This window comes from Prionailurus bengalensis, chromosome B1 (genome assembly GCF_016509475.1).
Source record: "Prionailurus bengalensis isolate Pbe53 chromosome B1, Fcat_Pben_1.1_paternal_pri, whole genome shotgun sequence".
Classification (NCBI taxonomy): Eukaryota; Metazoa; Chordata; class Mammalia; order Carnivora; family Felidae; genus Prionailurus; species Prionailurus bengalensis.
The window spans coordinates 18,647,038-18,669,122 of NC_057344.1; the positions used below are offsets into that span (position 1 = coordinate 18,647,038).

Sequence of the window (22,085 nt, forward strand, 5' to 3'; positions counted from 1 at the left end):
TATCTAGGCTCTATGTGTCAGGAATAGTTCCATTTGATCTTAGTCCTATTTGGATAAGCCTTGGTCTTTATTAATTGGTTCAAACTTGGAGAAGTAGTAAAATGATAGAACTACAGAGAATCCAGGCCTATGTTCTTGTTAGGATAGCTCAATTTTACCATTGCTGAACCTCACCTGAAAATCCTTATCCATTCTAACTATCTTTGTGGTAAAGTCAAGACTGAAAGTCAACTTGGGAAAGTTAATAATCTTAAAATGGTGTCTGTGAACAAAGATGGAGTTACAAAGATGTTTAGGCAATGCCAGGAAGTTATTTTTCCTAAATACCTTCCCTCATTAGACTCCCTCACTAAGTCTTGCTTGAAATAAGATATAGAATGGATGGTGTGGTAGGCAGAACTCTGAAAAGGCTCCTAAAATCCTACCCCCCCCCCCCCATACATTCTCCTAGTTTTTCAAACACTAATCTGGATGCTGATGTGAAGGGATTTTGCACATATAATTGAGGTCCCAAATCAGCAGACCTTAGAAGTTTACCCTAAATGGGCCTGAGTTAATCAAGAGAGCCCTTAAACAGGGATGGGCTCTTTGTGGGGAGAAAGATTCTACACGAGGGATGGGTGGCTTAGGAGATGGATAGGGCATATATGGCATGGATCTAGGAATGGCTTCTAGGTACTGAGAGCCATCCTTCACTTGATAAGAAAATGGGGTCCTCAGTCATACAACAGAAAGTAACCGAATTCTGCCCACAATCTAAATGCATTTGGAAGAAAATCTCAAACTTCAGGTGAGAGCACGTCCCTGCCAACACCTTAATTCCAGCCTCATGAGATCCTGAGCAGAGAACCCGGACATGACATGCTAGATTTCTGACCTACAGAATTGTAAGCCCATAAATAGGTGTTTTCAAGCTGCTAAATTTGGGGCAATTTGCTATACAGCAGTGTAAGACTAATATAGACACCAGTGCACTGCTACTTGGTGCCTGGGAGGAGAAATAGGGTTAGAAATGAACTTTTCAGGCAATTTCTACATCTTAAGTTGGATATGGAGGACACATCAAGAATTCTGCTTTAACAAGGTTTTGTTAGACTGTTAGCAGTTAACTGTGAAATTCCAATGACAACCTACAGTAGAGTCACTAAATTTGGATCCTAAGTAGAGATCTAAATATATACAAAGAATTGTAATATTTAAGAACTTGAGGTTCTAACTTCCATGCTGGTTGAAGTTAGTGGCATGTCTCAATCTTATGATTAGTAACAAGTACATATTCTTAGCAATGATTTTCTACTTTAAGAAGTGAAATCCTTCAGGGTGCGCGGGTGGCTCAGTCGGTTGAGCATCTGACTTCAGCTCAGGCCATGATCTCACTGCTTGTGAGTTTGAGCCCCCTGCATCAGGCTCTGTGCTGACAGCTTGGAGCCTGGAGCCTGCTTCAGATTCTGTGTCTCCCTCTCTTTCTGCCCCTCCCCTGCTTGTGTGCACGCGCGGGCATGCTCTCTCTCTCTGTCTAATATAAATAAACATTAAAAAATTTTTTTAAAGTATATAAAAAAAGAAGTGAAATCCTTCAAATGGAGCCTTACAAGGAATTATAACATACAGATAAAAGTTGAACTTATCCACCCATTTTTTTTAAATCCAACTATTAAATTATCTGCTTCCAGACACATGGAGCTGTTACACTGCAATGGTTTAAGAAAACAAACATTTCTCATGGTCATGGGTTAGTTTTCTAGCCTGCAGGTTGCTATGTATCAGTTTACTGAATCATGACCACAATTAAAAAATAATGACTGAGTACCTTCTCCATGGAAAAGTTAATTTGGGACTCACAGCTTATGAAACATTTTCATCAAACTCTTTCTTCCAGTGTGTCAGGAACAAGAGTTTAAAAAAAAAATGACATAAGGAGAGTAGAGTCTAAAGCAAGAGACAACTTAAAAAATAAGCTGCAACACGAAGGAGAGGTACAAAGGACTAAGAGATGAGGAACTTGGTTATCCAAGGAGGTCAGGAAATCGTTCCCCAAGGAAGCTGAAGCTGCGAAGACAGGAAGTAGGGGAGGTGCAGGGAAAGCCAGGATGCCCTGTACCCCCTGAGGAATCTGTCATTCATCTATTGGACTCATTTTCAAGGCACTGGTTGTTGGGCAAACAGTTAAACAAATGTTTGAATTCTTCTTTAAAGTGATTGGTGTTTGAAGGGAAAGCTATTATCAAGTAGAGAACAAACACATTCTTTGTGTTTCTCTTTCTCCCTATCATCTAGATGTGCTTGGTCTCAATCTTTCAAAACCTTTTATTAGTCTTTTTCACATGGTGTTGTCTATGGCTCCACAAGGCCTTCATATATAACACAAGTTGGGGGTAGATTGTGCCTCAAGGGCACTTAGGGTATTTGGTTTTATAAATACAAAATCTCCAAACTCAAGAAGTTCTACTTTTTAGGTTAGTCTTGTTATATAATTCTAGCAAACTTTACTACACAAAGAGCCTTATGTTTGGTCCCACTTGTAGAGTTTCTATTTCATGGAAACAGGCTATAGTTATCAATTTAATCTAGTCAGTATCTTTGACTACTTCAGTGGTTTGACTTAAAACCTCCCTAAGCATGAAATTCTTGTGGGAAGTTAAGCTTATTAAGAATAGTGAACCTAGGGGCACTTGGGTGGCTCAGTTGGTGGAGCAAACATCCGACTTCGGCTCAGGTTGTGATCTAGCTGTTTGTGAGTTCGAGCCCCATGTTGGACTCTGTGCTGTCAGCACAGAGCCTGGAGCCTGCTTCAAATTCTGTGTCTCCCTCCCTCTCTGCCCTCCCCCACTTGCACTTTCCCCAAAATTAATAAACATAAAAAAATAAATAAAATAAAAATAATAAAAAAATAAAACTAGTGAACCTCAAGTTCTTAAATATTACAATTCTTTGTATATATTTAGATCCAAATTTAGTGACTCTCCTGTAGGTTGTGATTGGAATTACATGGCGACTACTCCAAGCCACATTCTCTTGCACAATTAATCTACACTGAGTAGATTTCCTATGTTCAATACAAAAATGCTAAAGTCTTTGGTTAAAAAGGTACAAACCCACTAGGAAATAATTAGTTTCTTGGTTAGATGAAGTTACATTGGGCCAAGAACTTCAGTGGGTATGAGTGTAGAGGCTGCAGGTATCCAGGGGCCTTCGTCAGGGCCACCCAGGAACCAGAGATCATACCATGATTGATAAATCCCATCCTATGCATGTTTTTAGTTTATTTATTTTTTGCAGTTCCTTTGCAGCCTGCTTCAAATGGCAAAATAGCCAGATATGTACACCAAGATACTTGCTGAGAGCTTGTCAGACACCCTGGTAGAACTCTAAAGTTTCCTACATTAGTGCCCTGGTAGCCCTTCCAGTTTTCTGTTCCTGAAGACGAAGATGTACCTCCCTGCTCTTCACATACACCTATCGCTTGACAGATTTTTACACGACTTTTTCCCTTGATTCTTTAAGCATCCTTTTCATTGAAATCTAGCTTGATCTTGATGGAATGATGTATTTTCTATATACAGGCATTTGTTATGTGACGTGTTTTCCTAAAAAAACCACAACCCATCACTCTGCAAATCATACACTAATAGCACTTTTATAAGTGTTGGAGCAGGGCACTCAATCCCTATACAACTTGAACCAGATGTTTATAAAAATATTAACCATCCTTAAAAGAAAAAAACTCATGGATGAACAGCCACAAAAAAATCTTAACAGCTTTTTCAAGGAGTAAAAATATCTGACAGGCTTGGGAAGGGTTGAGGCTGAGGAGGTAGGATGGCAAGGACAAAATGCACATAGAACCAAATAAACATCTGCAAGACAGTACCTGGTTGAACTGAGCCAGGAAGAATATAGGGTGAACTGTCATCATGGCAGTGGGTAGGTTATCTATCATATTGGTGGCTTTTTCTGCATTTGTCTGTGTTAGTGTACTTAGCCTTCAACTGATTTTACTTGGAGTAAAACTTCAATGTGCTAGCAGAGTCTTATTGGAACCAATGTGACTTTCATGTTACAACTCTCTAATTTTGCATTACAGAGCATGTGGTTTCTAGCCCGACAGTTGATGTCTAGTCGTCTTGTCATTCCAAGGATGCCTGATAGCTAGTTTAATTTTGAATTTTACCTATCTTCAGTAATCATTCCATTGAGGCAGAACTTTACCAGCCTTGAGTACAGTTCAGGTGCTGACTTTTGAGCAAACTGTTGTTTGAATGCTCGGGTAAATGTGGAGCTAGAGCATATTTAAAAAGAATGAGTCTCTGGAATTTTGAAAGATAAGACGATCTTACCTTGAAGATTCCTGTTGCCTTCTCCATGGTAAACACTGTGAGACTCATGTGCCCAAGAGAGAAAAACAAATCTCACAAAGGAGCATCTGATCTATCACATAGAACCTCTTCAGTTTCTCTTGGTTAGGATCACATATTATTAGTCTAAAAGTTCATGTCGTGAGGACTTTTCTATCTCAGCCGTCATCTCTAGCTGCAAGTTACATCTCTCACCTCATAAATATCCTTGACCTTGAGGCAGGTTCAATGTGGGCTTTCCTTCCAACTTCTTAAGAGAACCTCATAGCAAGACTTGTAACCACCTTCAATTGCAGGTGGTTCAAGTAGCATAAGGGGATGGAACAGCTCAGCTCTTCAGCAAGGTAGATAAGAGGCAGCTGTTGTACTTTTCCATGAGGTAGAGAAAGATTAAGAATGGAAAAAACAATCACTCATTCCAACCTACTCTTTTGCAGGATCAGATTTGTCTTCACAATCAGCTCATGGTCACATTCTTTCATCTTCTTAGTCACTCATTCTTATTCCATTGAGAGGTTGTCTGGGGCTTTAAATCCCCTGCTCTAGACTTCTCTTAGATGCTATTCACCATCCATGTTCATACTGTGAACTCTTGTTTCTAACCCGGGGGTACAAAGATGGTTTTGATAAGAGGAAGAGTGAAAACATGACCGATTGGTCAGCCTTCAGCTGCCCTGGAACCCCATCTTTGCAGTGTAGTTTTATTAACGGTGTGGTTCTCAAACTTCATTGCGTATCAGAATTATCTGGAGACCTGTAACCATTGTGATGCCTTCATCTGTGGCCTCCTAACTTTAGAATCCAAGCGTCAGAATCACCTGGAGATCTTGTTAATGCACAGACTGCTGGGCTTCACTTCCAAAAACTCTGATTCAGTAGGACTGGGCTGGGCCCAGGAGTTGACATTTCCAACAAATTCTAGGTGATGCTGAGTCCATATACTCTATTCCAATTAGGACACTAACAATTCAATCAGAACCACTAGGAAAAGGTCATGGACTTCAGGTGTCTAACTCATCAGGTGATTCACATATGCAGCTAAGTTTGAGGACTACAACTCTAAGGCTGGGAGGATTTAAAGAAGGCATGAAGGCTCGCCGTCCGGGAGTTCGAGCCCCGCATCAGGCTCTGGGCTGATGGCTCACAGCCTGGAGCCTGTTTCCGATTCTGTGTCTCCCTCTCTCTCTCTGCCCCTCCCCCGTTCATGCTCTGTCTCTCTCTGTCCCAAAAATAAAATAAACGTTGAAAAAAAAATTTAAAGGAGGCATGAAGGTACACCTAGAAGGAAGCTTATGTAAAACCTAAATCCTAGCCCAGCCGGTGACCACAAAATAGGTTTTGTGTCTCCAGTTGCCCTGCCAGCAAAGACTTCAGTCTTTAGGGAATGCATTACCCCTAAAAGTCTTTCTTTAGCTTTCCTTAGTTTTTTCAGTCATCACAGCAATGGTGCCTTCCTCTGCCCCCAACCATGTCAAAGCTCTTTAGAGGCATTTAGCTCAGTTCTTACACGTGCAGTAATTTTCCTTAATGACACTTATGCAGTGCCTGGTAAATGACGTGAATTCCTACAGTTCATGAGTGCCGATGGCTAGGACCCACATTCTTTCAAGTTCTCTCCAACTATTGGCACCCTAGCCTCACAGATACTTTTTAGGTTGGGCATCAAAGGCCAAGAAAGTCCAAGGGTAATGAAGGCATTACCAATTTTGTTTCTTAAGAGATTCCATTAGCTCTTTTCTATGTCCTAGTACAGCATAGGGAATAGAGTCAATTCGGTAATAACTTTGTACAGTGACAGATAAATAAAAAGGTATACCATAAACTTATACACCCCAAAGTAAGTGCTCTCATCTGACCCTAATCTGGGCCTGCAAACAATACATAAGCTTGTGAGAAGCGCCCCCTGGCAGTGTCTGGAGCCAGTTACCATTAGATGGGAGAAGGGGAGACTCAGCCCCATCCACCTTCAGCTGGACTTGACTGGATCCTTGCACATTCAGCAAACCTGTTTTTGGTTGCAGTTGTAAGTACCTTGAGTTTAATATTTGTGGCTGATTCAATCACGTGGAAATGGCAGTCTTGCTCTGTGGGCACTAGCATGGACTCTGAAGTCAGGCCACCTCTGTGCATCTAGGGGAAGACTCATAGCCACAGTTTGGTTTCTTATCTGTAAATGGTGCTAGAATACCCATGCCATAAGGCTGCTGGAGTATTAAATAAGTAAATACAGTAAGGTTTTGACAATGGTGCCTGGCACAGAGCCAGAACACTCTACTTGTGTTAGCCAGCCTCGTGGTGTTTTCCCCCATAAAAATACTGGTTTATGATTAGAGATTAAGAGCCTTATGAATAAACGTTAAGGTTTTCCTAAGAGAAAAGTAAATAAAAGGATGGGGATCAACATGTATATGCATAAGCATCAGTTTCCTACCTATAAAATACTAGTTTAATACGGAATGGTCGTTCATATTTATCTAATCCCCCGGGTGTATAGTCTACCACCTGGAATTTGGAGAGATTTCCTAATTCCTGCAGAATTAAGTGACAGGCAGCTCGTAAAGGGTGTCCTATGATAGGAGTACGACAAAAGCAAGTGACTTTTGCACTCTTCAGGTTTTTTATTTTTATTTATTTACTGTTGTTGTTGTTGTTGTGTTTTGTCTTAAGGAGGCTCCACACCCAACATGGGGCTTGAACTCATGACCCTGAGATCGAGTCACATCCTCTAACAGGCTGAGCCAGCCAAGTGCCCCCTTAAGATTTTTTAAAAGATAAATCTAGCTTTATCCTTTACTGATAGTAATCCTATTCATATGGTAGCTCAAATTGTCTGTAATAATCTCAAGCCCCATAATCCTCATTAAAAAGGAGAAAGAAGTTAGACTCTCTTAACAGTCCATCCTCACTTTAGACTATGTCTTTTTATTCTTATTTCTCAGTATTTGTTTGAACGGCTTTTAAAGTTTTCTGTTCATATCTCAACTCATACAATTTCTCTTTGGCTTCTCTTCTTCTCTCTTTAAGAGACAAAGTACATAAAACACTCAGCATGAAGCCTGGAGCAAGTACATTTTCAACAATTAACTTTGTGTAAAGCAAAGGGATGAACAATAAAAGGGTCTACTCTTGAGAAAAACAAACAAACAACAAACATCACCTTAAATTCTTGTGTAAGTGGTCCAAGCTCTGGAAGCTGACTTCCTACCTGCATGAGTCAGCAGGCATGGCTGGGTTGTGGCTTTCAACTGAATCCAAGTAGTGACAACACCAGGCACCTTCCAGGGGAGTGCTGGTCTCCAGGTGTTACTGGCAGGCCCAAAGTGCTACCTATAAAGAATAAGAAAAGTGAATATTTCCAAGGTGAATTGTTTTTTTAAAAACTATTTGTGAGACGGTGTGCCTGGGTTGCTCTGTCACCTAAGTGTCCAACTCTTGATTTCGGGTCAGGTCATGAGCTCATGGTTGTGAGATCGAGCCCCGCATCAGGCTCCCATCTGAGCATGGAGTCTGCTTGGGATTCGCTCTCTCCCTCTCTTTCTGCCCCTCCCCCACTCACGTGTACACTCACTCTCTCTCTCAAAACAAAAATAAATATTTTTTAAAAAGATTTAAAAATATTTCTGAGACAAAAATAATGTTACAGTCTAGGCTTTTTGTTATGGTAATATTTTGACCCACTGTCAGATTATGTATTTTATTCTTCAAATTTTCCAAGAGTCCTTTGAAATGTACTTAAACCCTTAGTTTAAAGGTCTAGATCAAATGCCATTTCTCCCAAGTTTTCCCTGATTGTTCCAGCAAAAATGAAATCTTCCCTCCACTGAAACACCAAAATTTTAATAAATTTAAATACTACCATGTGTGCTTAAAGCACACGTCTTTTAATGCTTTGTACTTTCTTCTTTTTTGCACATATATCTCCTGCTCTCAAAGAAGAGAATTTTTGGTTGTATTTATATCACTTGCTGAGCACTGAGCTCATTGTCTATATATAATAGAGGCTCAATACCTATTAGTTACATAAAAGCTGTGTTGAAACCATAAAACCACTACAGACATTTTATTATATCACAGCTGAAACCAATCCTCTGAGATATTTTTATCCCTCAACCTGAAGAAAATCACCTCATTAATTGGTTTACTGCAAGTTACACCTCACATTTCTTTGCTCCGACCCCATTCCCCAATATTTCTTTACTGCCCAAACGTTGAAAACACATTAAGAAGTAAAAAAAACAAAAACAAAAACCAAAAAACCCCCAAAACTATACTTTTATACAAAAATTTATATAATAACAAAGTAAAAGTGATGCCTTCCAATTCTCCAATTCCACTACAGCAGTATGTACCCTTCCATACGCTTTCTTTCCTTTTAAATTTTATTTTACTGTGGTAAGAACTTGTAACATGAGATCCACCTTCTTTACAAAACTTGAAGTGTACCATACGCTATTGTTAACTATAGGCACAAAGTTGTGCGAGAAATCTCTAGAACTTCTTTACCTTGCATAACTGAGACATTATGTCTCTTGATTAACAGCTCCCCATTTTTCTCCTCTCTTGGCCCCTGGCAACCACCCTTTTCCTTTCTGATTCTGAGTCTATTTCTTTTTAAAGATTTTTTATTTTTTTTTCAGTCATCTCTACACCCAATGTGGGGCTCAAACTTGCAACTCCAAGATCAGGAGTCACTTGCTCCACCGACTGAACCAGCCAGGTGTCCCTGAGTATATTTTAAAGTAAGATACTTCATGTGAGTGGAACATCCAGTATTATCTTTTTGTGACTGGCTTATTTCATGTAGTATGATGTCCTTGTGTTTCATCCAGTGCTGTCACATATGACAGGATTTTCTTTTTTTCTTTTTTTTTTTAAATTATTTATTTTGAGAGAAAGAGAGAGAGTGAGCAAGGGAGGGGCAGAGAGAGAGGAAGACATAGGATCAAAAGTGGGCTCTGTGAGCCCGATGCAGGGGGCTTGAACTACTCATGAACCATGAGATCATGACTTGAGCAGAAGTCTGAAGCTTAATTGACTGAGCCACCCAGGTGCCCCAGAATTTTCTGTTTTTCAAAGGTGGAATAATATTTCCTGTGAATATATACCATAATATCCTTTATTTTGTCATACATAAATGGACGTTTAGGTTGTTTTCACATGTTAGCTTTTGTGAATAAGGCTGCAATGAACATTGGAATATTAGTACCTCTTCAAGATCTTCATTTATTATTTTTTTTGAAAATTCTTTTACAGTTTATTTATTTTGAGAGAGGGCATGAGTGAGTGGGGAGGGGCAGAGAGAGAGAGAGAGAGAGAGAGAGAGAGAGAGAGAGAGTCCTAAGCAGACTTCACACTGTCAGCATGGAGACTGACAGAGGGCTTGACCTCACGACTGCAAGATCATGACCTGAGTTGAAACCAAGAGTCGGATGCTCAACCAATTGAGCCACCCGGGAGCCCCTAATTATTTTTGATGAATACCCAGAAGTGGGATTGTTGGATCATATGGTACTTCCATTGTTAATTTCTAAGAAATTTCCATATTATTTTCCATGGAAGCCTTACCATTTTGTGTTCCCACCAACAGTGTACAATAGTACCAATTTTTCCACATCCTTACCAACACTCGCCTTTTTTTTTTTCTTTATATATAGTGGCCATCCTGACAGGTGTGAGATGATATGTCATTGTGGTTTTGATTTATGCTTCCCTGATGATGAGTGACATTGAGCATCTTTCCATACACCTGTAGTTCTTTTGTGTATCTTTTTTAGGGAAATGTCTATTCAAGTCTTTATTTTTTATTGGGCAATTCGGTTTTGTTTTGTTTTTGTTTTTGTTTTTTTGCTATTGATTTATAAGACTTCCTTATGGGGGCGCCTGGGTGGCTTGGTCAGTTTATGCGTCCGACTTCAGCCCAGGCCATGATCTCACGGTCCATGAGTTCAAGCCCCGCGTCGGGCTCTGTGCTGACAGCTCAGAGCCTGGAGCCTGTTTCAGATTCTGTGTCTCCCTCTCTCTCTGCCCCTCCCCTGTTCATGCTCTGTCTCTCTCTGTCTCAAAAAATAAATAAACGTTAAAAAAAAATTAAAAAAAAAAAGACTTCCTTATGCATTCTGGAAATTAACCCATTCTGATACATGGTTTGTAAATATTTTCTCCTATTCCAATGGTTGCCTTTTCACTCTGTTGTTTCCTATGTAGTGTGGAAGCTTTTTAGTTTGATGTAGTCCCATTTATCTACTGTTGCTCTTGTGGCCCATACTTTTGGTGTCATATCCATGAAATTCCATACTCTCTCTATGCCTTCATGTACACACATACATTACCAACATCTTACAGCATGACCTTATTTTTATAGGAAAAAAATACACTTAGAACCTAATTTTTATTATTTATACTTAAATTATTTGTGGGAGCAGAAATGTATTTTCCCTTAATATCATATAATGGATATCACATCGTGTCAGTGTGTATATATTGATCTGTTATTTTTAAAATGGTTATATAGTATTAAGAAGAGTGATTATTTTTTTGGAAGAGCTATTATTCAAAAAAAATTTTTAAGCTCTTTTATTTATTTTGAGAGAGACACAGACAGGGTCAGCAGGGGAGGGGCAGAGAGAGAGAGAGAGAGAGAGAGAGAGAGAGAGAATTCCAAGCAGGCTCTGCACTGTCAGTGCAGAGCCCAATGTGAGGCTAGATCCCAGGAACTGTGAGATTGACCTAAGCCAAAACCAAGAGTTGGATGCTTAACTGACTGAGCCACCCAGGCGCCCCTATTTTAATGTTTATTTATTTTTAAGAGACAGAACATGAGCTGGTGAGGGACAGAGAGAGTGGGAGACATAGAATCCTAAGCAGGCTCCAGGCTCTGAACTGTCAGCACAGAGCCTGACGTGGGGCTTGAACCCATGAACCTTGAGATTATGCCCTGAGCCAAAATCAGATACTTAACCGGCTAAGCCACCCTGGCACCCTGAAGAGCTATTATTTTTAAGTATATATTTATGTAAGTCCTCTTTGTAATTTATGATTAGGTATTTGATGCATGTGTTCCAAATTCTCTTTCCCAGATTGTCATTAAAAAAAATTATTTTAACCTGAAACCAATTTTACCATATATATTAATAAACTAGAATTTAAATAAAAACCTGAAATAAAAGTTATTTTATTTACTTTGCTGTATAAAAGTATTTACTTTTTATTTAAATTTATTAATCTTTTCTTTTAGGGGTGTCTAAGCTCTGAAGCATGCTTTAAAAAGCCTTTTCTAAGTAGTCTATTTTAAATTTCTATGTTACCAATTATTTCCTTTTATGATGTGCTTCATTTTTTTGGACACAATAATTGACCACATATTTAACAAATATGCTCCTTACTTGCTAAATAGATGTGGGGTGATCTAGAACACAAACACATTCAAAAATAAAATAATATAAATAAATGAAGTAAAAAAAAGCAATACAAAGGGAAATAATAGGAGTATAAATTCACGACTAGAGTGGGGAAAATACACACACATACACACACACACACATACATACATCTGGAACACACATTGGTATAACTTACTAGGTAGAGATCCAACTTTGTCTTTTTCTTCTTTTTTTCCCAGATGGCTACCCTCACTTGTCCCAAACCAGTTGTTGATATGAAATGACAGACATATTTCTAAAATCAGGCTTTCAAGCAGTATGTTTTTCCAATAAGTCCCCATCTAGTCCACTGCCTTCATCAATAAGTAAGCTCTAACCACATCTTTAAACTTTCTCTTTTTCTGTGTGCTCCAACCCTAATAGCATGTGGATGACAGTTGTGACTGTGGAGACCTTACGGTGTATCCCTACTGTCACTTCTACAGCAGGAGACAGGTCAGAGAAGAAGCTATTTGAGCTGTTGATCTCAGAAATCATGTCTGACAGTGCAGTGCCCCAAGGGTAGGTGTAATGTATTTTGGGGTGGCTGGCTCACTCTTTGTCTACGAGTTATCTCTGAATTTCTTCATCTATGAACTAAGCTCAGTCAAATGTGTTGTGAGCGATGGTAAAGAAGTCTGCATCCCCAATAAGGAGTGTGGCCAGTGATTTCAGATACCTGTCACATCACACCATAATAACAGCTGTCCAATTTCCTTCTGAAATATTCTAGCAATACTCACTGTATTGAGATAACTGGAAAATTTCATCCACTCACAAGTCAACAAATGAGATGCAGTGTAGCGTATGAACAACAGAGGCCCGGTTTCCCAGTCCCAACCTGACTCATGTAGTAAGCAAGTAGTCAGGTGATCAACTCAATTTATTTGTCTCAATTTTCTTCACCATCTATACATGGTAGTTGGACTACATAATTACTTGGTTTCCAGCGAGATAAAAGACTGTGGTTGTATAACAATATAGTTCCTCTGTTTTTTCATTTACAACTTACGAATAAGTTGAGCCCTTGTTATATGCAAATAATTCTTCTAGTCACTGATGAATAAGATATGGTTATTGTATTAAGGAGTTTATTAAAGGAGTTTGCTTAGAAGAGGGACGTGGGATGGAACAGATCAGTGTGACTTTAACTTAGAACATGTCGGTTTCCCCATTCCAAATTGGAATACAGTATCTGTGATGAACCATATATCTACTGAAAGGCTTATTCTAATGGTCCTGGTCAATGTTAAAGGCTCCTTCTGGGTTTGTGTGGGAATAACACACTGAATGTAGGTGGTAGTTCATAAATCCTTTTTCCAGTAAAGGCAGTTAATGTTATTATAGATTTTATTTTTTGCAAGACCCTTACTTAAGACTAACTCCTAAAAAATACTGTGAAGCTGTACCTCAGTTACTAGGCTAGAAGTAATCTTAAATAGTAGAGAGAAGTTTCATGACCCCAAATTGATGCTTCCTCTCTTTCTATTTAAATTATTATAACTTGCTGTGTTACTTGTTGTTGTTGTTGTTGTTGTATGTTTTTGAAAATTCTCATTTCAGTAATTCACAAATGTTACACAAAGGACATACAATGAAAACATTTGGATTAATAACTTCAAAAGGATGAGTGTTGACTAGGAGGAAGAAAAATGGAGGAAACTTCCAGAAAACTTCTTTTTACAAAAGTTCAAGATAGGAAAACACCCAGCATCTGTTGGAGGTAAGTGGGGAAGAAGAATCAGTGGCAACTGCAAAAATCAGAAAGCAATTAATGAAATAGCATAGGTAATACAGACACATGGATAGTTGCCAACGCTGGCACAAGACAGGATAAGAACAAAAATAAGGTATGATGAACTCAATGGGAGGGAGAAACTGGTTAGATTCTAAGGAAAAACTTTTAAGTTTGCACTTTTTGGCAGTCAGTGAGCGGGTCGTGGGCCATGACAAGTGCTGCCTCATGAGCATATGGCAATACAGATTTATAGAGTAAGGCACTAATAATCTCAATGGTCACTGGACACCATTTCCATACTAGACATTTAGTTTCACATAGGTCTGAGACTATTTGCACATTGGATACCTGTTCAGTAAGAACTGATACGGGGTTGAAGAAGACCTAGTGAAAATAAGTGAATAAAATTACATTTATTCTGAAGTACAGTTTTTTTGCCCCCATTCAGTCCATAGCGTTATGGCCTCTTGAGGCAACTTCCAACAATAATGAGGTTTTGCATGCCTTCAGTGGTGGTGGAGAGGTATCATGGTCTGCAGGGCAGAGCACTAAATATAACTCTGATAATCCATTATACGTTTAAAGTCAGGGAACATTTCAATGGACTTGCTCTCATTTTGTTGGGACGAATAAGATTAAATAAAAGTACACAGTACCTGATTAAGGAGAAAAATATTTTAGGCTTTCGTCAAGCACATAAAAGGGCCTATCAAGAGAAGGGATCAGTATTACGATTTTCTGCCTTCGGTTTCTTAACTAGATTCCATTAGTGGAGTTTTCCTAAATGGGCCATATTTCCAATTCGGATATTATTAGAGATCATTATAACTTAAATCTCTGTAATGGCTCACACCAAATTACCTAACCTTTCAGCTTAAGATCAAGGTCCTTGATTGTTTTTCTGGTGCTATTTACATATAATAGCCTACTCTTGAAGAAAGTCTGAAACAAGTACCCTCCGTATCCAGTATGTTGCTTGCACAGTGAGACATTCCTTAAAAGTCTGGGGTTGATGATGAACCCAGTGTACAAGGGTTCCACGTTAAGTCATAATTGGCCTTTTGTTGGGAGAGTATGTGTCAACTGGTGAAATCAGGCACAGAGGAGAGTAAGAGTTTTTCGTATTAACAACATAGAAACTGACCACCCACCTGTTACTCAAAACAATAGAACCTCAGGGAGGACTTTTCTAATCCTGGAATAGAGGCAGCACCTTGCCTTGATGTCTTTCTTTGTAAAAATGTCTACAGCAGATTTGATGGAGAATCTCAGGGAAGAACTGACCTGTTTCATCTGCTTGGACTATTTCACCAGCCCGGTGACCACTGAGTGTGGGCACAGCTTTTGTCTGGTGTGTCTCCTGAGGAGCTGGGAGGAACACAGTACTCCTTTATCTTGTCCTGAGTGCTGGAGGGCCTTGGAGAGTCCACACTTCCAGCCCAATGAGCGTCTGGGGAGGCTGGCTGGCATCGGCAAACAGCTCCGATCCCAGGTGCTGCAGAGCGAGGGCGGACAAGGCGGCTCTGGGAGAATGCTGGCAGTCGCTAAGGCTTTTTCTGATGAGCAGGAGGGTGTAAACGCTTTCTCAACCCAGTGTCATGGAATAAACAGATTGTATCCCTCCAGTGAGGCTGAGGAGCGTCACAAAGTAAGATTGGCTGCTCAATATAAATCTCAGAACACAAACCACGTTCCATCACTTATGCCCATAATATTCTCTATTGGTGACAATCACGGGTCCTGGTCTCCAGGCACCAGACCCCAAACTTGGTGTGGATCCTGCTTCACTCCTTGTGTTAGGTCCCGCTCATCATATTTTTATTGGTCCTCAAGTCTTCTTCACAACCCGGTGCTCTGCTCATTTGCCACAGAGAATTTGTTTCTATTGCAGGAGAAACTCCAGGAAATCTTAAATCTTTTGCGTAAAAAGAAAAAGGAAACTCAGGTTGTATTATCCCATGAGAAGGAGAGAGTAACACTGTGCAAGGTCAGTATCTGTCTTACTTTTGGATCTTGTATATGTTCTATGAGGGAGACTAAAGGGATACCTAGTGAAAGACCAGGCAAAAAAGACCAAATTTTCCAATCCCTGTCCTACAATATGCAGTGCCTTTACTTTGGGCTGTGTACCTCTGCTTGTCCACCTGGGAATCCCAAGACTCACTTCAAACAATTTCCCCATCCCCAGGCCTGCTTATTTTCTTTTCTTCTGGATACACCTATACAACTTAGTGGCTACCTCCATTATGGCTCTGATGATAATTATTTAAAATTACAAGTTACAGACAATAGAGGATCAAAAATCAATAAAAAGGAATAGCTCAAATGCTTTGGGATAAAAAGAAAGTGAAAAAAAAAAGATAAAATAAAGGCCAAATAATAGTTTGGTTTAGTACGTCTAAACAAAAGCTTGAGTTAGTCACAGATTTGAACGTGAGCTGTCTTGCAAAGACCTAAATGTTGAGTCACATGTTTAAAAATGTATCTGATTCTCCCAATAAATGGAGTTCTCAAAGCGGAGTATTTGTGATATGTATCTCTATCTCTAGGATGTGATCCTATGTCTGCTTTTATTGGATATTTATTAAATAAATGAATATACACTTTATTTTCATATTTTTGCCCTTGCTTTATTTTGCTTTAAAAAAAAATTTTTTTTAACATTTATTCATTTTTTGAGAGGCAGAGTGTGAGGGCGGAGGGGCAGAGGCAGAGGGAGACACAGAATCCAAAGCAAGCTCCAGGCTCTGAACCACAGCACAGAGCCCAACATGGGGCTCGAACTCACAGACGGCGAGATCATGACCTGAGCTGAAGTCAGATGCTTAACTGACTGAGCCACCCGGGTGCCCCAATTTTGCTTTTTTTTTTTTTTTTAATCGTGGTATGGATCACCACCTATCATAATTGTTGTTTATATTTTTTTCCCCAGTAGAATGACAGTCTCCTGGGAATAGACATTTTGGTTTTGTTTGCTACTGTATCTATAGCACACATACCCCCTAAAATATCACACTAGCCCCCAACTACTTAATAGAATATGGATTATGTGTCACAGTGGAACTCTAGGACTTTACTAGGACTAAAAGTCTACACAGGCATTTCTGTCACTAACTTTATTATATTGCTCCCGTGTGTGTGTGCACACATGCGTGTGTGTGGATGGCAGGAAGAGACAAAGGCCTGTAAGCAGGTTGTTGTGTCAGAATATGTAAAAATGCACCAGTTTTTGAAGGAGGAGGAACAACTACAGCTCCAGTTACTGGAAAAGGAGGAAAGGGAGAACATGAAGAAGTTGAGGGACAATGAGATCAAGCTGACCCAGCAAATAAGAAGCCTAAGCAAGATGATTGAGCAGATAGAGTCCACCTGTCAGCGCTCCACTTTAGAATCTTTTGAGGTAAGAATTCTGGGAAAATCAATGCCACAATAACAACAACAACAACATGTCGTAGCCCATAATATTTCAAGCCATGCAAAAATAAGTGTTTATTTACCCAAAAAACTAAGTTCCAGCCCCAACATAGTTTTCCTAAAGAATTAATGTTCGAGGGGTGCCTGGGTGGCTTAGTCCGTTGAGTATCGGACTTTGGCTCAAGTCATGATCTCATGGTTCATGGGTTGGAGCCCCACGTTGGGCTCTGTGTTGACAGCTTGGAGCCTGGAGACTGCTTCTGATTCTGTCTCTCCCTCTCTCTCTGCCCCTCCCCTGCTTGTGCTCTCTGTCTCTCAAAAACAAACATTAAAAAAAAAAGAATTAATGTTCCATAGTATAAATACAGTCCTGAAGAGGCAGAGAAAAACAAAACCCAGTAGAACAGCTATCCAAACCAAGCCTGAGGATGACTCCATTTTCTGCTGTGCCTGCCGGTCTGCAACTTCAGCTTCGTTAGTTATTTTGTTTAATGAGCATTTACTATGTGCTGCTGGCACACTACATTTCATCTTCACAGAGACCTGATGAAGTTAAATACTGTTTTATGTACTCTTGGTGATTGTAATCTATCCTGTGGGTTTACAGTAGCTCTTACTTAATAATTCAGACCTCTGGCAGTTAGGTAATTTGCCTATCAAATAGCTAATATGTAGTCGAAACACGGTATTCTGTACTGAGCCCATATTGTTCACTGCCTTTGCTCTGTTGCCTCCCGGAGCTACTACTGCATTCTCTGGGGCCTTTGTAAACGTGGGCTGTGTGAGCCAGCTGCTGCCTCACCTCTGCCTCCCGGATGCCCCCACAGAATGCTATTTAACTTAGTGATTTTCCAGCAAAGCACGCACTCCAACTGCGCACAGGCTTACTCCAGCTCTCCCACTTCCCTTTTGCTGATCTTTGACTCCCTGAGGCACCAGATAACAAGATCGATGGTTTGGCTCTTTTGTCAGCATCAGGTTCTCTTGACCAAGTGTTGATATGAGGAACAGACAAGAGAGTCCAGCCATTAGGAGAACCCTCTCCTGTGCACAGGAACCCACCCTTGGAGGAAGTTGGGGATTTTTTCCCCCTACCCCGTGCTCTCCCACGCAAGGTGTCCTACAGCCATGGAAAGTGGATTCTGTGAAGTTAGAAAGGACTAGATCCCAAATGGATTCTGTCTTTGTTAGAGATAAAAGGGCACAGATACTAACCCTCTTTCTTTTCTCCCCTTAGGATGTGAAAGGAACACTGGAAAGGTGGGTTTCCAGTCTGTGTTCAGTTATGTGAGACACAGGGGTATGCTGCTGCTACATTTGTTAGGGTGGGGAGGAGAGTGTCCATGCTGTTGGGGAACATCAAGCTGGACCCTCAGCTTGGAACAGGTCCTGCGGGCTGCGCAGGGCAGACAGAGTGACTGTCTCTGCCCTCTTGTAGGAGTGAGCCACTCTTGCTCCAGTGTCCAGAGGCGGCCGCCACGGAACTGAGTCTGTGCCGCATCACTGGAATGAGGGAGATGCTAAAAAAAATTCAGCAGTAAGTCAGCCTCGTTTGTCAAACCTCCAGGGATTTGCAGACTGAACTTCAGTGTGTACGAGGGTATGCAAGATTGAGCTTTTCGGCAGCTTCCTCTGACAGAATACTCACCATCTGGGTGCCAGGCTTCTAGTGAAGGCGCCGTGAGTCTGTGCGAACCCTCAGGGTGGGCTGAGGCCACAGACCGTCTGGGTTCTGGAGCCGACAGAAGCACACTTGATTGAGGGTTCGCTTACCTGTGTTTTCTAAGGATTCCTGGCACTTCCTTTGTTTGTTTTTACTGTCCCATTTTGTCTATTTCATCCCCTTGCGTGCGCACACGCACACTCGCGCGCGCGCACACACACACACACACACACACACACACACACCCCTCCTCAGGGGTTTCTGCATTTCTCCCTCTGTTCTTGTGAGGGTAAAAACTACTTAAATTCTTTTTTTTTTTTTAATTTTTTTTTCAACGTTTATTTACTTTTGGGACAGAGAGAGACAGAGCATGAACGGGGGAAGGGCAGAGAGAGAGGGAGACACAGAATTGGAAACAGGCTCCAGGCTCTGAGCCATCAGCCCAGAGCCCGACGCGGGGCTTGAACTCATAGACCGCAAGATCGTGACCTGGCTGAAGTCGGACGCTTAACCGACTGCGCCACACAGACGCCCCAAAACTACTTAAATTCTTAATCTCAATGAGGCAACATTCAAGTTATCCTTTTAGAATGCTCTAGATATTTAGGCTAGCTATCGTGAAGAGAATTCAGCCTTCATTTTTAACTTTTATCTTGTTGACAATCTGACCTTCAGAGGAAAGTCTAACGGGCTTTGGATTCAGTAGATACTTGATAAGTGCCAACTATGTACCTGGTACTATGCTATTAAACTCTCAGCTTTCTTATAGTGATAAATAAGACAGGCCTGCCTTTGCTTTTACAGAACTTTCAGTGGAACTGAGGAGACAGACATTAATCTCAAATAATTAGTGATGATTAGAATTTGATCTATAAATAAAAGTATGAAATTACATGGTAGGGGCACTTAATCTTGTCTGAGAGGCCACTGAAAGTTGGAAGCCTCTTCTGTGACCTCCTCTCAGAAGATGGGAAGGAGGGGTCTCTCACTGGTTCACAGTGCACTTATCAACTGGTCACAGGTGGTTTCACTAATCTCACAGGAGGCTGCATTTCAGCATGACATAATGAAAAATGCTGACTGGGAACTGCTATTCCAACACTCAGTAACTTTGTAATCTTGGACAAGTTTCCAAACCTCTGTGAACCTCAGTTTCCACTTTTGTAAAACTGCGAAGGGACACGTGGGTAGCTCAGTTGGTCAAGCGACTGACTTCGGCTCAGTTCATGATCTTGCAGTTTGTGAGTTCGAGCCCTGGGTCAAGCCCCGTGTCGGGCTCTGTGCTGACAGCTCAGAGCCTGGAGCCTGCTTCGGATTCTGTGTCTCCCTCTCTCTCTGCTCCTCCTCCGCTCATACTCTGTCTCTCTTTCTCAAAAATAAACATCAAATAAATAAATAAATAAATACAATGGGGGGGAAATGCCACAATTAAATGAGATATTGTACAGAAAATGGTTGGCACCTAAGGAGAAGTCCAGAAAGGATAGCTGCCTCTATTTCTCTCCCACCCAAACTGAAGAATCAGAAGGAGCCTTGGCTCAACTGAATACAAATGACAGAGTATGCCCCGTGTGGATAAATAGCTCTGAGTTTTAAAGCTATGCTGTAAACAGAAACCTGCTATTCTATTCCATTCCATTATATCAGCGATTCCTCTCTCTCTCCTCTCAGGCAGGCTAAATATCACTGTCCACATGACTCTCTTCTGTTTCTTTTCAGAGATTTGCTCTCAGTGTTTGTGAAACAGCGAGAGAAGGGCTCAGAGATTCTGTTCTCAGTGAAACAAAACTCCTCACCACACTCACCTAAATCATATTTTTAAAAATAGGACTGGAAACTAAGAATTTAATTAAAATTCCACATATGTAAAAGGGTTTTCAAGAATGCGAGGGGTTCATTCTTTTCTCCTCTTGCAGCGGACATAACTCTGGATCCAGCTACAGCCAATGCCTATCTTGTTTTGTCTGAGGATCTGAAAAGCGTGAGACATGGAGGAATCCGACAGCACTTACCCGACAACCCAGAACGATTTGACCAGTCTGCAACTGTGCTGGGCGCTCAGATCTTCACCTGTGGGAGACACTACTGGGAGGTGGAGGTGGGCAACAAGACCGAGTGGGAAGTGGGCATTTGCAAGGACTCCGTGAGCCGAAAGGGCAATCTCCCGAAGCCACCTGGGGACCTCTTCTCACTTATAGGCTTAAAAATTGGAGAAGATTATAGTCTTTGGGTCTCATCACCTTTAAAAGGTCAACACGTCCGAGAGCCTGTGCATAAGGTTGGCGTTTTCTTAGACTACGAGTCTGGACACATAGCGTTCTACAACGTGACAGATGAGTCCCTCATCTACAGCTTCCCTCCAGCCTCTTTCCAAGAGGCTCTCAGGCCGATCTTCTCCCCTTGCCTCCCAAATGAAGGGACGAACACGGGCCCTCTTACCATCTGCTCACTGAACAGTTATGTCTGAGGGACATGCCCCCGAGCCTTCACCAAGGATGAGGTCTAAGACCAACAGATGATTATTAATTAAGATGATTTATGCATTGACACTATCAATATTGGGCGATCTTAAAGGAAAGCCCCTGAAAAGGCTTTCTGTTAACTTGAGCCACAATCAACGGCCAAGTTGGACAATCAACTTTCAACACCATAGAAGGCTGATCAAATCCTGTCTTTGACCAAATTCATTATCTAGACTGTCCCGCATACATGCTGGTCACTGAAAATGTAGAGAAAGAATTAGCCCCTATTATCCCTGATCCCACTGTCATAGGCCAGTTTTATAAATGTATGTCATGTTTTTGAGTGTATTTATTTATTTGACTCTAAAGAACTCTATTTTTTATATTTTTTAATATTTTTAATGTTTATTTTTGAGAGAGAGAGAAAGAGCGAAAGACAGAGCACGAGTGGGGGAGGGGCCGAGAGAGAGGGAGACACGGAATTGGAAGCAGGCTCCAGGCTCTGAGCTGTCAGCACAGAGACTGATGGGGGGCTCGAACTCATAGACAGTGAGATCATGACCTGAGCCAAAGTTGGACACTTAACTCACTGAGCCACCCAGGCACCCTAATAACTCTGCTGTTTGAATGTCTTTGTTCTATGTGCAGAGCTCTGCGTGCTGGGACAAGACTGACTCCTCTGGGTGGGAGGAAGTGCATGGGTTCTCCTTTCCAGGGTTGGTGAGAGGGACTCATGACTCAGCCTCCACTGAAAAGTTGCTTTTCTTTCCTTTCCATGTGGCCTGGAGTATCTGTACTCGGGAAGGCTTATATGTTCAGAATACTGCAAATTTAGGTGTCAATATCATCATTATCCTTCATGTTTACCACAACCACAAGAGGCTGGAACCTTCTGTGAATATGTTTAAAGATCACAGAACAAAGTCTCTATTCAATAAATGTATCAATGCTATAGGTGCCAAATGACTTTACTGAATTTTTTATAAGGGTATTTTATGTGTTTTTGCTACTTGCTATAAGCAAAAGGCTTTAATC

General features: G+C 40.9%; 1 protein-coding gene across 1 annotated transcript; it reads left to right on the forward strand.

The window, feature by feature from the left end:
* The first annotated feature begins 14,616 nt into the window (after positions 1-14,616).
* Positions 14,617-21,388, forward strand: TRIML1 (tripartite motif family like 1). Its single transcript, XM_043559451.1, is given in 7 exon segments — positions 14,617-15,159; positions 15,403-15,498; positions 16,681-16,911; positions 18,163-18,185; positions 18,364-18,448; positions 18,450-18,525; positions 20,505-21,388. Coding segments are annotated over 7 exon segments (1,488 nt in total). The 5' UTR covers positions 14,617-14,733; the 3' UTR covers positions 21,056-21,388.
* Positions 21,389-22,085: the final 697 nt, after the last annotated feature.